Raw genomic sequence first — 17,231 nt, forward strand, 5'->3', positions numbered from 1 at the left:
CCCCCATTCTTTTTCCGAGGTCCTGGATCATCTTCACTATCATTATTCTGAATTCTTTTTCTGGAAGGTTGCCTATCTCCACTTCATTTAGTTGTTTTTCTGGGGTTTTATCTTGTTCCTTCATCTGGTACATAGCTCTCTGCCTTTTCATCTTGTCTGTCTTTCTGTGAATGTGGTTTTTGATCCACAGGCTGCAGGCTTGTAGTTCTTCTTGCTTCTCCTGTTTATAAGCCATACTTTGCAGGAGAATGGTTAATTTCTGTTTTATGTTAATTCATATACTATTCTGACCATATCTAGGAATAGGTACTGAATAAAATGCAAAGGTTATAAGAATCTAGTTTTTTGTTGTGTTTTTAAAGAGTAACCACATATGTCCAGTCCACAAATGGCTTAACTCAGATTTTAAAAGGACATATTGGAACTTTATATCAGTGTTATTACTACTATTCTTGTCATCTTCCATTTTTTCCCCCTTTCTGCTTAGTGTGCAACTCATCCTGTGTTCAGCAGGTCCTAATTGATATTAATGTACATTAAAGTTGGGATAAAGGACGTTGAGTAAAGTCAGCAATAAGAGTTTTTTGACTTAATGATGACTCTTGAAGAATACATTAATTTTAAAACCATTAGGTTTTAACTTTTTGTTCTATACAGTGTTAACAATGCTGTTACGTTAGATATTTTCTTTTTGTTTTTTACTGTTGATACCCACAGATTGGAGCTGTTTGCTGAGTCGTCGAAACTTGCAGTCCCTAAGTAAAAGGCTGAAAGACATGTGTAGAATGTGTGGTATATCTGCTGCAGACTCTCCCAGCATTCTCAGTGCTTGCTTGGTAGCGATGGAACCCCAAGGCTCTTTTGTTATTATGCCAGGTTAGCTATCTTTAGTTTATATCAGATTTAATTCTTTATGCACTTAAGTTTCTACGTATTTTGTAAAATCGATTTTTCATTTATTAAAAGAAAAAAATACCTTTCATTTTCTTTCCAGATTCTGTGTCAACTGGTTCTGTATTTGGAAGAAGCACCACTCTAAACATGCAGACGTCTCAGCTTAACACCCCACAGGATACATCATGTACTCATATACTTGTGTTTCCTACTTCTGCTTCTGTGCAAGTAGCTTCAGCTACTTATACCACTGAAAATTTGGACTTAGCTTTCAATCCCAACAATGGTAGGTGGATTGTTCTGTACAGGTTTGCAAATATAAAATAAATCTGGATGATTGTGGCTGATTATAGGGTGGATAATACCTCCCAAAACATCTGTGTCCTGTGAATGTTCCTGAAACCTGTGAATGTTACCTTATATGCCCTCTCCCCCACCCAAAAAAAAGACTTGCAGATCTGATTAAATTAAGGATCCTAAGATGGAGAGATTACCCTGGCTTATGCAGGTGGGCCCAAAATGCAATCTTACAGATCCTTATAAGAGGGAGATAGAGAGAAATTTGACTGTACACAAAAGAGGAGAAGGGCATGTGGTGGAAACAAAGGAAAGCAAAGTCAGAAATGACTGTGCCGCTGACCTTGAAGATGGATCTAGATGCTGGAAAAGACAAGGAAACGGATTTTCCCCTGGAGCCTCAAGGGAGAACATAGCCCTGCCAGTACCTTCATTTTGGCCTAATGACTAACACTTTGATTTCAACCCAATAAAACTGATTTTGGACTTCTCGCCCCCAGAACTGTAAGAGAATAATGTATGTTGTTTCACGTCAACGAGTTTGTGGTAATTTGTTGAAGTGCAACAGGAAACTAATACAACCATTCTTCTACCTTATTGATATCAGAACTAGTGCTATGAATTATCCCATAAATGTTTACTTATTTTAAAAGTCAACATGGATCATAAAATATTTGTACAGGTTTTTTTTTAAGAAGATGTTGGGGGGTAGAAGTTTATTAATTAATTTATTTTTGCTGTGTTGGGTCTTCATTTCTGTGCAAGGGCTTTCCCTAGTTGTGGCAAGCGGGGTCACTCTTCATCCCGGTGCATGGGCCTCTCACTATCACAGCCTCTCCTGTTGCAGAGCACAGGCTCCAGACGCGCAGGCTCAGTAGCTGTGGCTCACGGGCCCAGTCGCTCCATGGCATGTGGGATCCTCCCGGACCAGGGCTCGAACCAGTGTCCCCTGCACTGGCAGGCGGATTCCCAACCACTGCGCCACCAGGGAAGTCCCAATGTACAGGTTTATGTACGTGCTGTTGAGTTCCCTGTACATGACTTTGCAGGTCATTTTATATTCTTTTGTATTTTGATTTGCCAGAATAATATAGTAATTTGTAAGTTTTCTAGATGAACCTATTGATTGCATTTTAGTAGAAGAGAAAATAAGTGATATTCCATTGTTGCTCTGAGTGGTTACCTTAGAAAATGGCATCTCTCTAAAATCCCAAGTATGGGTATTAATTATTCTCCTCTTTTAGTGTGTTATACAGTAACTTGAATATTTTAATAGTAAAGAATTTAGGAATTAGTCGTGAATGGTCTCATTTTAAATATGTTTTCATTTCCAGCATTTGTATTAGTTTCCTATTGCTATTTGTAACAAATTACCAGATAGTTAGTGGCTTAAAACAACACACATTTACTGTCTTACAGTTCTGGAAGTCAGAAGTCCAAACTCAGTCTTACTGGGCTATAAAGTCAAGGTGTCTGCAGGGTTGGTTCTTTCTAGAGGCCGTAAGGGAGAATCTGTTTGCTTGCCTTTGCCAGCTTCTAGAGACCACCTACATCTCTTTCTCATGGCCCCTTTTTCCATCTTCAGTGCCAGCAGTTTAGTATAGTCACATCTTCACTGACTCTTAATGGTACTGCCTCCCTCTTATTAGGACCCCTGTGATTACATTGGACCCACCTGGATAATCCAGAATAATCTCCCCATTTCAAGATCTTTAGCTTGATCACATCTGCAAAGTTCTTTATGGTAACATATTCACAGATTCCTGGGATTAGGATTTGGACATCTTTGGGGGGCCATTATTCAGACTACCACATGCTTATTTATGCATAGTCGATTATTTGGCTCCCAGCACAATAGTTGGCACATAGTAGACATTCGGTAGATCTTGATTAACTCATTTTGGTTAAAGTCCATTCACTCTCTCCTGTAAATGACCATAGGATATGAAAAATGGAGTATTTAATTTTTTTCTTCCTCCTATATAGATGGAGCAGATGGAATGGGTATCTTTGATTTGCTAGACACAGGAGATGATCTTGACCCTGATATCATTAATATCCTTCCTGCATCTCCAACGGGATCTCCTGTTCATTCTCCAGGATCTCATTACCCCCATGGAGGTGATGCTGGCAAGGTAACATTGTTATAAAAGTTCAGCTTATCTAAGTGTCATTCATTAACTTAGTAACGGATTATATCAATGAAATAGAAGACTTTTTTTCCTTGAAAATTAGCAAGAACATTACAGCAGTACATTCATGTACTTCTACCTTAGAGACATCAGTATGTTGAGTTGTACGTTATTAAGAGAGTCTCTAAGGTTCTGCTTTCTCGGACTTTGTATTTTCTAGACTACTTGGCATTAATCCTTCTTTTATATTTATAGTTTTCCTGCTACTTCACCATAGCAGGATATAGGATTATATTATCTGAGAATCAGTATATTAGTCTAAGAGCTGCCATTCGTATCAGGGCTGTGACAAGGAACATAAAGGAAATAATTTTCTAATAAGAACAGAAAAAACACTGACTCTCGCGTGCGCCCGCCCCCCCTTATTTTTAGCGGCTATGGAAGCAGGCTGTCGTGTCATTCTATTTGAACTCAAAACTAATTGGGCTTCATTTGAATAACATCATTATTTGAATGAAATTATATATAGTGGTTATTTGATTATTGTAATGTACATAAGTTTAAAATAAAGCATCTTTGTCCAACCTTACCTTGCATCCTTTCCTCCTTTTTCTTTTTTAACTGGAAAGAAATGAGATTAAGGAAAAAAGAGAAAAAATATATAAGGCAAAGCACCAATCATCATACCTCTTTACTAAAATCAGTTTTACCTTTTTTTTGGCTGCTCTGTGCAGCTTGCGAGATCTTAGTTCCCAGACCAGGATTGAACCCGCGCCCTCGTCAGTGAAAGTGTGGGGTCCTAATCACTGGACCTCCAGGGAATTCCCAGAAACCATTTTTGCTTTTAGCAAATTACCTTTGTTTCACATGTTGCAGCTTTCAAGAAGTGTAAGCAGCTTTTTATATTTTTTATTTTTGGCCACTCAGCTTGCGGGATCTTAGTTCCCCGACCAGGGATCAAACGCGTGTACCCCTGCAGTGAAAGCATGGAGTCCTAACCACTGGACCGCCAGGAAGTTCCCTTAGCAGCTTTTTAATGTTACATTGTTGCTTTACCATAATTTGTTATATCATTCCCCAAACGTTGGACATTTAAGTCTTTTATTTTTTTCTGTTTTAGGTAATAATTGCAATGAGCATTTCCATGTATATCATTTTTTTTCTTTTTACGTTTCCTTAAAATAAATACCAAAGAATGCATTGACTAATCTAAAGGATATGAGCATCACTTTAATAGTTGGCTCTTCATGTTGCCATATTTCTTTCCAAAACACTATTAACTGCATTTTATAGATAGTGCTAGATAAACAAAGCTAAATTTAATCCACCTTTTGGATTGGGGTGTGATGGTCAGGAATTAGTTGAGGGCGTATTAGGAAATAAGAAAGCTCATTGAGTATTTTGTATTTTTCAGTCAGATGCAAAGGTTTATATACACACACACTGAACACGGGCTTGACATAATAATACAAACTTGTTAAATACTTGGTATATTCATTTCCTCATGCAACTCTTAAAACTCATTAATGCGAATTATGATACATAGCAATTGACTTCCTAAAATATCCTTCAGTATTTTTTAAATTGAAGTAATAAAATAATGAGACTGATTGCCATAAACCATTCTGTATTTATAGCTAGTATTAGCTATATCAAATGAACTAACACAGTTTTAATTTTGTCTTTTTAAGGGTCAGGGTACTGATCGGCTACTTTCAACAGAATCTCATGATGAAGTAACTAATATTCTTCAGCAACCATTGGCCCTTGGTTACTTTGTATCAACTGCCAAAGCGGGTCCGTTACCTGACTGGTTCTGGTCAGCATGTCCTCAAGCACAATATCAGTGTCCCCTTTTTCTTAAGGTATTGCTTTTTTTTTTTTTGCCAATTCCTAATTGACAGCTTAAGTCCTAAGAAACAGAGAAGTGGCTTTTTGAACTCTTGTAACTTTTGTCTGAGGTCTTAAATGCATTGCCATATACGACTCTCTAGACAAGATTACAGAGAGAATTATGAATCTAATTATGAAACAACTGTAATTCTTAAATTCATATTAAGTTTAAACCTTTAAATAACTTTAAATCGAATTTCTGGGACCCTTACTCTTAGTTATTTTCAGCTGCACGTATAGACGTTTAGAGCTGGGAGAAACCTTATATTACCCTTAATCTAACTTATTCATTTTCTCGGTGAGCATATTAAAAGTTCAGGAAAACTCATTTGTCCAAAGTCATAAATTGGTAGTAGACTCAAGATTAAAACCCGGATCTTTTCATGATTATATAGTGTTATTCTTTGAATTATGTCATTCTGCACTCCTATTATGCCTCATTTTGGGAATTAAAGGTTTCATAATCTTTGTAAAAATATTTGATATTTAGATCCATTTACTACCTCCTTAAAAAAGCTTTCTAGCTTTGTGTAAATTGCTGTTAAAACTATTGAGTGGTTTTCAAGTAATGAGATTCTCAGACCCACAGTGACTTATTTTATCGAAACAGATTCATTAGCAAGTGATATAACAAGGTTGAGATAAATCATAAAATGGTAAAACAAGACGTGAAGGCCCTATCTAGAGTTTGTTCCTGCTGCTACTACTACTATTCCAAAATAACAAATTTAGATCTGATTTCACTTATGTAAACCCACCAGAAGTTGACTGATTTAGTCCATAAATCATGCTAACTTAACTACTTGCCAGCTGATTTTTATTTGTAGGGTAAAAATTGAATAGTATGCTTTAGTTTTTTAGGGTTATATTTTAGTGGGTACTTTAACCAATAGGCTTGTTGCTGTCTTTTAAGCCTGTTGCTATTAAATCTTGGTTCCCTTGGCTCACATACCATTGAGTCAGTGACATTTATGATTAAGCAATGAATTGCTGTGGCACATTCATGAAGAATACAAGAGCTGTTGATCTGAATTGACTATTAGTGAGGTAATATAATTAGAGAGTGTTGGCCAAGGTAATAGTTTTAGCATATGACTTTTCTTCCTCTTCCAGTCTATTCTTTGTGCAATGGCCTATACAGATCTCATTACAAGAACATATTCCCAAGGGGGTTTCTGCATCATAGTAAACCTTGGAGTTTCTACAAAACAAAGTGTTCTTTGGTGCTTTCGGAAGTGCTACATGTGCTTTCTGCCCCCACCCCCCTTTTGTTGTTAGAATACACATTAAAAGCTCTGAAAAACAGCAGCAAATAACATTGTTTACCTGCCATTTACCAAACTTACTTTAATACACAGGAAAAGGGTACCACCTATTAATAGTGTTTCACAGAACATATTTTTAAGAAACACCACTTCACAAAAAGTCCAAGGGACTATCCAGTTTCTTTTCTACTCAATATTTGCAGAGAGGATAGTGTAAAGTGGGCATTCACCCTCAGATACAGTGTAACAAGATTAGGACTTCTGGTCTGAATTATCACATAAGGCATAACTTACCATAATTTTGTTCACCTTTTGTTTTCATACATCCCATTTTATTTCTATACCATAGGCAAATAAAACCATCTGGTATGTTTCTCTTGGCTTGGGAAAAAAATAGGTTGTTACCTAGATGATTAAAAAATCTTTTTATCATTGAAATTAGAGCACTGGTACTAAGTACATTCATTTATTTGTAGTGATCTGCCACATGAGAGACGTTTGCTTATAACTCAAATCAAGAGTTTATGGGCAGTTGAAACATATTTTTGGTTATATTTCTGAATATACAACAAGATTTTATACGTATATTACAATTGTAGAGGAGAGAACACCTAAATATAAAATAGTACCTTTTACAGTAGTATACAGAATGAGACCTGTCAAGAATTTCTACAGGGACTTCCCTGGTGGTCCAGTGGTTAGGACTGTGCACTTCCACTGCAGGGGGCTCGGGTTTGATCCCTGGTCGTGGAACTGAAATGTGAAATGAGTACCACATTCCTTTCTTTCATTCTTCATTGCCATACCTAAATGGGTGTGCCAGTTGTTATTAAGCCTCCATTGTAAAATTGAGTGGGCAAAAGAATGCATCTGTGCTCACAATTCCACCAGAGGTAGCTCTGCTTAAGATTTATCACTTTATAAGTAAAATATTTGCATATGCTTACTTCTATTACTTTTTTCATTGCTAGACCTAGGTTAATTTGCATAGTCTATGTAACCTAGAGACTGTACTCAGGTTTATCAATTTTGTGCTTTCTTAAACATTTACTTTACATATCTAGGCAGGTTACACTTAGCAAATAATTAGAGATCCTTTTTTCAGGATTATTATGCGGTCTCAAAAGTAATAAAGCTGAAAAAGTTTTAAGTACGCACTTAAAAATTACTTATGTAATGAATTGAAGAAGAAGATCAAACATGTTTATAGTGGCTCCCATTCATTACATAGATCTAAAATGTATTTCATCAAGGAAGAGACCTTGCGAGAATAAGGTAAAACCAACAGATCTTTTCCATTTGGCTGACTGATTACCTGTTATTTTTTAGGCCTCTTTGCACCTCCACGTGCCTTCAGTGCAATCTGACGAGCTGCTTCACAGTAAACACTCCCACCCACTTGACTCAAATCAGACTTCAGATGTCCTCAGGTACAGCTCTTTTTACCATTAAGAGTTCTCCATAACAACTTTGCAAGAATACAATGTTGATCCTTATGTATTTTTCTCATTTTTGGCGGTAGTTTACAGTTATGCACCCTTGGATTGCTAGATGAATTATATATCATTCAGAGTGAGTGCTTTTCTTTCTAACACGTGTAATCTACTTTTGAGAACAATTTTAATGAAAATCAGTTTTCTTTAGTCTCCTCAAGACTCTCTATTTCATACCTTCCACCTTTTTCTTTAAATTGACTTTGAATCTTAGATGCCATCATTGGAAATTGCTTCCAGAATTTAAAGTGCAAGTAAATACGTGACTTATATAGTTTACTTGCTTTTCAGGTTTGTTTTGGAACAGTACAATGCACTCTCCTGGCTAACCTGTGACCCTGCAATCCAGGACAGACGCTCATGTCTCCCAATTCATTTTGTGGTGCTGAATCAGTTATATAACTTTATCATGAATATGCTGTGATCTTCATTTGATGGAACTGTGCAAGAAAAGAACAAGGGAAAAAGATATTTCGCTGCAAGATTAAGTTACAATTATCTTCTCAGTGAAAGTCATTTGTGATGGGGTCTAATTCTTATTACTTCAACAAATATTGTTTTGACTTGGGGGTATGGGCGATAACCCTGTTATTTTTCATTGACTATACTGAACTCTTTAGGATGATGACTGATCATACAAAGCGTATTATAACATTTTCGTAGCAAAATTAACCTTTTTTTTCCAGTCACAGTATTTGTGAAAAGTAATGAGCCATAGTACCCAGTCATGTTAAATGAATATTAAAAGCATGGAGAAGGAAACATGAGGAACAATGAATTTCAACATATGGCTTCAGAACATCAAGATGTTCTTGTATTGGATTATAGTATCTAGTATTCAAAATGCCTGCATCTCTTATTTATTGTAAGTTTTTAAATGTATAAATTGTCTTATATTTCTTAACCTCTTTTATAAAAATTTTCCTAGAAGGTTTATACTGCCTTCTTGCTTTAAAGCAATTGGTCTAAAATATATGTAATCGTCTTAATTAAAAAGTTGCAGTAGGGTTGCTTTTAGAGTATTATTTTTTTGTAAGGGGGTGGGTGGGACAGTAAATTTGTATTGTCTTGATGTACAGTTTAATGGGGATAGAGGGGGAATAATGTCCATACCATTGTGTGTGGAGGATTTACAGCTAAGCTGTAGTTGCAGAGTACATGTACAGTAATGAAGTTCACTGTGTTTATAAATTGAAAAGGTACCAGGTCTTACAACATTTTATATATCAGTCACACCTTTACAGAATAACATGATGGCAATATACAAGTGATATTGTTAGGTGGTTTAACTTAGAATAAAATGAGAATTCTTCAGTTATATTTTGTACTATGGTTTAGGGCTATGACTAATATTTCAGGCCATTTCCAGTGAAAGAAACTTAGTTTTACAAGAAAAACATTTGCTACTGAATGCTTAAACTAATTTTGGTGTTTAATGTTACATGCTTACATTTTTTGTTGTTGTTTTAACAGTGGCACATCTAGGCATGGGAATATTATTACTTATGAAAATTATCTTCAGGATCTGCTATAAGGTTGAAATTTAGCCCAGCTCTAGGCATTTTACAAATTATTTTAAGAGCAGTCACTCTTGATTGACTTTTTTTTTTTTAATTAAAGATTGGGAATGTGTGTGAGAGTATGCATATGTATGGATGTGTGAGTGCAATCAAACTGTGGTGTAAATAGATCCTCAGTGAATTCTGGTATTCAGACTATTCCACTAGTTAAAGAACCATTTTCTAAACTTAACCTGTTTCCTTTTGCCTTTTTATTTATTTAATTTTCTTGGTTTGGAGATGGCAGTCCCAAACACCAGAGTCTGTACTTTTCTGTAACACAGCTCAGATTAAGGCAGGGCATATGCCAAGGAGGTTCTCACCTCCCTAAAGAAGGGACTTGAATTTTAGGGACTTTAATTCACCCCTTCCTTCAATACAGCTTTCCCTCTTCTTGTTTGCACATGCCAAGATAACTGCTTCTATGCAGACTTTATCCCCTTAAAAAATCCTTTCTACAGTGCTGCTCACAAGAGAGTCTAAGTTAGCCTCCTACCTGTGTCGCTGACTTGAATTCACAGTCGCCAAGTCTACCTGTCTTTCTTGGAAGCAGTCTAGCTAAATTTTGAATTTGTATGTTCACTAATTCTCTACAAGGACAAAATTGATTGTATTTACAAAACTGTAATTTGGTATGTTTTGTTGTTTTTTGGTTGGCTTTTTTTTTAACTGAAACTTGTTTTGTAAATACTATATGCTTAGCTTAAATATCACTTTCTTATGAACAATATAATTTCTTCAAATTGTGTATATTGAAACATTAGCAAGTCTTGTTTTTCCTATAGAAAAAAACAATTGGTAACAGAGGTTTTTGATCATTTCTTCAAAATTATAATGCAATCCCAATGGTCAGCATATTTTGAAGTTAAAATTTAAAGATCACATCTCTGCATTTGTTCTTAAATTATGCTAACACACTACAGATTATGTTGGCATATTTTGTTCTGTACTTTAAAAAAAAACTTGTCTGAGATTTGAGGGAAAAGATGCTTATTTGGAATTTCTATTAAAACAGTATCCTTTTTTATATATTTTATTAACTCAATAGTGACTCTTACAAATAAAAGCTGTATTCTCAATTGTTTAAATCACTAGCCTATAGTAACCACACCTCAGTTTGAAAACAGATTTTTAAAAAATTATTCCCTGATAGTTTCTTTTATATGGAGCCATAAGGAAGGAACCCATTATAACCCTTTTTATCTGGGAATCAGGGAATAGTTCCCAAATATACAGGATTTACTGATAAGATTTTTTTTCTGCCCTTCATATATAAATTCACACTCAAATAGAAAATTATTAAATAGCCATTAGAAAAGGTCAGGAGATTTGGTTCAGGAAAAAAAAATAAATTAAGCCTTTCATGCAGGATGATGGATCTGACTACTAATGTACTGTCACAGACAAGTATGGGTAGTTTTGTTTTGTTTAAATAGGTAAGCAAAGTAATATACTTTATACCAGTTGATCACCAACACCTTGACTTCTTTGTTACAGTGCTAATGTCTGTTTTTTGTGCAGTTATCCATTACAAAGCAGGGTGGGAGTTGAATATTTTGGCATTTTAAAAGATTAGTTATATAATGTCTGCTTCCAGCCAGTGAGAAACATCTAGCCATACCTTTCTTATGCAAGCCATTCAGTTATCAGGACTGTGAATTAACACTGTATGAATAAATTTCTGTACACCTTATTGTTTGGCCAGAAGGCCACCAAGTGTACTTATATGTAATCCTTAAATTTTAAAGTAGCTGTAATTTTTAAATCTTTCTAACTTTTCTTAAACCACTAAAATTAAGCTCTTACTACTTAGTCAACTATCCTCAGCTGTATTCGTACTCAATTGTCAGTATGGCACAGATTACTGTATTCAAATATTCTCCTTTCGTCTTCATATTTACCTTCTGAGGTAATTTTTTAACTTAATGTGTTACTACAAAGATTTTCAGATCTTTAATCAAGCACTATGTTAATACTGTAATATCAAAGTACTATGTTGCATTATTTAAAATGTTCAAATTGAATACATTAAAAGGAAGTTTTTAAATGCTGTTGCATCATATAATTTGCTATTCATCCACTATGGCATCGCATATCAGTCTGTTAATACATTTAATGTTGCATGAGTGATGTTTTGGTCTGGGTTTCCTCTTAAGAGTTTAGTTTGTCTAAATTAAGGAAAAATGTTTTTGACATACATTTTTTTTTGTTTGTTTCCCCCCACCCCTCAAAAAAATCTGCTAGAAATCTTGACTTTTTCTTGGTGTTTTAATGGGCCCAGAACTGTGTTTAAATTTTTATATATATGTTTTCTTTTTTGTGGAGTATTAGTTTAAAAACTGGATTTGGGACCTAAAATACTCCTCAGGTTGATGTATTCATGAAGTTTTAAAATAGCTTTAGTTTTCAAAGTAAACTGGATTTGTGGACCTTAAAGTTACTGAGTTTAAACTACAAATTGTAATGTCATTACTGGACATGTCCGCATCAACTCTCTCAAAATAGCTTGGTCACTTTATGAAGGGGCGTTTTAAAGTTGTTTAGCAGTGAGATTTAATATGGTCCAATTGCTTTTTTTTTTTCTTTAACGCAACAAAAAAAGAAGGAACAAACACTATTGCTGCCGAATGCCATAACACTGAGTTGTACAAATTGTGATTGAGGAAATGAAAACGTTTATACTTTTTAAAAAAAACAAAAACAAAAAAAAAACTTCAAATGGAATAAATTATTCATGAAGCCTTCATTGTGGTGTCTCATTCTGTTGAAAATATTTGTCTTAAATTTGTGTAAAAAGTAGTATTTTTATGTCACTTATAAATGAAAAGGGGCAACCTAAAAACTGACTAATGGAGTTTCAATTTCTTCGTCTGAAGTATTTTATTTTTTTAAAGATTTTAATCATACCTCGGTGTATAATATACAGGAAAATTGTATATGTACCTACGTATTAATTCCTTTTAGGCTGATCGGTTTGATATCAGTTTTCTAGTCTAAACAAGTTACCTTCAAATATTTAAAGCTTAATTGTGTCCTATTTTTTAAATCACACAGATGTTTTTGAAACATAAGAAACGTGGGTTTTTTTTTTGGCTGTGCCGCACAGCTTGGGGGATCTTAGTTCCTGGACCAGGGATTGAACCTGGGCTTTTGGCAGTGAAAGCACAGAGTCCTAACCACTGGACTGCCAGGGAACTCCCAGAAAAGTGTTGATCACATATGAACAACCCACTGAAAATAGCTCTGCGCATTTTTTATAAGCTGCTGTTTAAAATATTTTTGTCCAAACTTAAGCTGAGTAAGGACAGATCCCAGAATTGTTGTGGTCATTTTAAAATCGTTTCTGACAGCGGAAGTAAAAAGAAAGAATCCTGTATGTTGTTGGAACTTTTATTTTAAATTTTTTTGTCTTATGGTTTATATTACCTCTGATTTTTTTTCTAACTTTTAAAACAGTTTAACTTTATGTATAACTAAAATAACTGCAGGGACTTCCATGGTGGTCCAGTGGTTAAGACTCCATGCTCCCAATGCAGGGGACCCGGGTTCGATCCCTGGTCAGGGAACTAGATCCTGCATGCTGCAACTAAAAAAAATAGATCCCATGTACAGCAACTAAGACCCAGTGCAGCCAAATAAATAAATAAATAATTTAAAATAAATAAAAAGACCTGCAAATCAAGCTTTTGGGGGGGAGGGGTGCTCACTTGTTGCCCAACTACATACACCCTTTCTTTACTGTTTGTAGTTTTAAGTATTGAAAACCAGTCTCTGAAAAATCCTATTTTGAGTGGCTTACTGATATTTTTTCTTCAATATTTGTTAAGAATTCAAGCTGCTTAGAGACAGACATGTTCCCTACCTTAGGCAAATACACTTTTTACGTTGTGACCCACTGTGGTACATCATGGCAAAATCTAAGACTTGAAAGCTCAAGATGGTAGTGAATCCCTGGGAATCTTTTCTTGCAGAACTTCTGCCAAGTTCTCCATATGAATTAAGAACTACAGATTGAGAGGTAAAATCATGGAATATGGTGAACATTTTGAAATGTTCTACAAGGAATATATTGCACATGCAAGTGACCTTGGCCTCTTGATATTAGTAGCACATTATTTACATAAGTACAAGCATATCTCATTTTACTGCACTTCGCTTTATTGTACTTGGCAGATAATGGGTTTTTTACAAATTGAAGGTTTGTGGCACCCTGCGTTAAGTCTATCAGTGCCATTTTTCTAGCAACATTTTCTCACTTTGTGTCTCGGTGTCACATTTTGGTAATTCTCACAATATTTTTAACTTTATTATTATATTTCTTATGATGGTCAATGATCTTTGATGTTACTGGTACTATAGGCTTAGATGATAGCATTTTTTAGCAATAACGTGTTTTTAAATTAAGGTATGTACGTTGCTTTTTTAGACATAATACTGTTGCATACTTAACAGACTATATTGTAAACATAACTTTTACATGCACTGGGAAACCAAAAATTTCATGTGACTTGCTTCATTATATTTGCTTTACTGCAGTGGCCTGAAACCAAACCCACAATGTTTCCGAGGTATACCTGTATGTATTTGCTAATGAACTTGATGAGGTGACTTGAAATAATATCAGCTTATTACTAAAGGTACAAATATACATTTACCACAGTTCTAAAATCAAAATTACAACATATTCTAACAATTTTTTTCTGTTTAATGATTTTATTATCAAAATATGCCCGAGACAAAATTGTTACTACAGAATTATTAAATATTTGGAGCTATAGGGTCATTGTAGGTTTTTAAGAAGTCTGGAGCAGAACATCTACTTCAGGATAAAGTTAGAAATGCTGTTTGAGCTCTATTCAAGCTATTTGTAGTAAATAACCTTTGAAATGTTAGTTTCTAGGGAAACGGGCATTTAATGGAAACCGTTATCTCTCAGGCATGTTAAATGAAATGTTCAGGCTTTGCTTAACAAGATATTCAGGGTGTATTGCTCTATTAACAACTGGTTCAGATAAGTCAATTCCCCATGCCCCCAAGAACATATAGTTAAGAGTATAAAAGTCCCTTAACAAGATATTCAGGGTGTATTGCTCTATTAACAACTAGTTCAGGTAAGTCAATTCCCCATGCTCCCAAGAACATATAGTTAAGAGTATAAAAGTCCAAAGGGCACACTGGGTTATTTGAAGGGTTCACATAAGCAAAAACAAAAGAGAAAGGAAGAGAGTCCGGTTTCGGCTCATGGTAAAAGATAAATTTAACTGTTGTGAAAGTATTCCTGAGTCATCTATACTGATACTAAGTCTACAGTTTCCAATATCTTCCTGTGTATACGCTAGAAAACAACAATCCTGGACTGAAAACTAAAGAGCCCTTATTCTCAGGGTCCTATAGCTGTAACCAGAAATTCTGTTTAATATTGTTTGAGGTGTTTTTTTTCTTTCAGAGCGACCCACCAGCACTGTTTCAGGAATGACCTTTTGTGAAGGTAAAAGGTTGATGTTTTAAAAAACTTCCTTACTTTGCCACTCCCTACTACAGAGAAAAAAAAATCTAAGTGATAACAATTCAGCATTCCCCAAGTCATGTAGTGTGTTATAGGCTTGCATTCAGAATGCCTGAGTTTGTCTTGATTCTGCTTTTGTTGTTTCTTGAGTAAATCTACTTTTAACTAAAATCAACAATCTTCCTCCATAAAAACCACCCGGTCCTTAATAGTGTTCCTTGTCACTGTGAATGGCACTACCATCCATTCAGTTGTGCCAGCCACAAACTCTTCCTTGTAACCAGTCATCAAAAACTGTTGGTCTTCTGTATTTACTATCATATATGTCCATTTCTGTCTCTATTGGCCTGACCTTAGTCTAAATTAGCACTATGCAATGCTATAAAGGTGATTAGGGTAGAAGAACCTTATCTGGGTGGACCACTGCAATATCCTCCTAACTTCGTCTCTCTACTTTCAGTATGTTCTTTACTTGGTAGCTTAAAACCCTTTATGGCTGCTTCTTGCTCTAAAGATAGATACCAAAAGTCTTAGATGATTTGTCCTCTGCCTATTTCTCCACAAGCCCCAGAATGGGCCTTTCTCTCCTGTGTTCTCCTAGCCTCCTAGGCATTTGAGTTCTTTGAAAGTCCCACGGTTATTCTTCCCTTAAGGCCTCCCCCTACTTACCACGTATACCCTTGCCTCAGATCAGGGCCCCTTGTTATATACTCTTATTGTTATATATTCTTATTGTAACACTATATGGGGACTTCATAGTGTTTTTTGTAGTTTATAATTGATTGCCTCTGCTACCAAATGACTCCATGAGGGCAGAAATTTGGTCTATTTTGCATACACTTCCAATGCAACACTTAGCATGTAGTAAGGCACTGTAATATTTTTCATATAGAGTTCTTGTAACATACCAGAAATTACACAACTTAGCTTTAGTGTGAGTTTTGCAAATAACTTAAATGAAGTTACAACATTTTAATTACTTGGAACTTTTTTCACATTTAGTAGAAGTAGTTTGGCGTCACTGGATTAGGATTCTTGTACTCCTAGTTTTGCCACCTTCTTGCTTGTGACTTCAGACAAATCATTGAACCACTTCGAAGTCTCAATTTGCTCATTTGTACATGAACTCAACCGTAACCGTATCTTCCTAACCGGCTTCGTGAACCTCCAAGGAAACTGCAAAAAACACTTTGAAATTTTTAAAATACAAATGTGAGGGATGATTAATATAATACCTATGTTCTCTAGAAGAGTCAAATCCAGAATAAACTAAGGCTTGCAAGAGAAAAAAGATGCTTAATGGCAACAACAAATACGTTTCTAGCAAGAGCTAGGATGGAAAAGATACAAAGGGTAAAGTATTTAGTACTCAAGCTTTATCTCCCTTCTGTCCCAAGCCACCCCCACTAAAAAGATATCAGCTTGAAGGGTCTTCAGGCTCTAAAATAACATGATGGAGTTAAAATCTGAGAGACAGTTAACTGATTTAAAGGAGTCTCAAGTCTCCACACCCAAACGAATTACATCCTGGGTGCTGAAAAAACTTGCAGATATGAATTCAGAAACACTGTAAAAATGAAGGGTTCTGAAAGAGTGGAAATTACAACTTGCCCAGTTTTTAAAGTTTAAAAAACTTATGTCCTAGGAAGTACTAACAAATTTACTTGACTCTAGGAACAAGATCCTCAGAAGCCAGGATAAAGCACTATGCATTCAATAAACGAATTGATTATCTACCCTAGTAATGAGATACAAACCTTTGACCTTAAGCCCTCAGTCTACTGAGAAACATTTGTATAAACAGTTTGATAAGCCCTCTAAAGTGGTATGAATGACAATGCAGTGCATATACAAGAGGGAATAGCTGAAATCAAGCTCTTATTTTCACCGCATTGATAACCTGATCACGGAAATCCACATTCAGCAGGTTATTTAAGGTTTCACAATTCATGCTTGAATTAATTTAAAAAACCAATAGTAAGTGCCATACTGTGTGCCAAGGACAAAGAAATAAATATGAATCCTGCCCTCAAAGTACTTACTTTCTGGTGAGAGGGACAGACTAAAAATTCTAACAATTACAGGGTAATATATGAAGTACTACGATGGAAAGAAGCAAAGGGTGGCTTGGGAGCACTGAAGAAGGGTACTTAAGTCTAATGAATAGATAGGTGATTTGTCAGGAAAGGATT

The 17,231-nt window shown here is 35.3% G+C and overlaps 1 protein-coding gene across 2 annotated transcripts in view; it reads left to right on the plus strand.

Moving 5' to 3' along the window:
- The window catches only part of MED13 (mediator complex subunit 13), a 95,099-nt gene extending 82,833 nt beyond the window's left edge, over positions 1–12,266 (plus strand). Inside the window, exons 25-30 of one of the 2 annotated variants that reach the window (XM_029211001.1) lie at positions 718–876; positions 995–1,180; positions 3,178–3,326; positions 5,015–5,188; positions 7,811–7,911; positions 8,266–12,266. In XM_029211001.1, the coding sequence (XP_029066834.1) occupies positions 718–876; positions 995–1,180; positions 3,178–3,326; positions 5,015–5,188; positions 7,811–7,911; positions 8,266–8,398 (902 nt within the window). In that variant the 3' untranslated portion in view covers positions 8,399–12,266. The remainder of the gene's footprint in view (positions 1–717; positions 877–994; positions 1,181–3,177; positions 3,327–5,014; positions 5,189–7,810; positions 7,912–8,265) is intronic. The other variant, XM_029211002.1, reaches the window with a different exon arrangement.
- Positions 12,267–17,231: the final 4,965 nt, after the last annotated feature.

This window comes from Monodon monoceros, unplaced genomic scaffold, assembly GCF_005190385.1.
Source record: "Monodon monoceros isolate NGI ecotype Baffin Bay Population unplaced genomic scaffold, NGI_Narwhal_1 Super_Scaffold_9, whole genome shotgun sequence".
Taxonomy (NCBI): Eukaryota; Metazoa; Chordata; class Mammalia; order Artiodactyla; family Monodontidae; genus Monodon; species Monodon monoceros.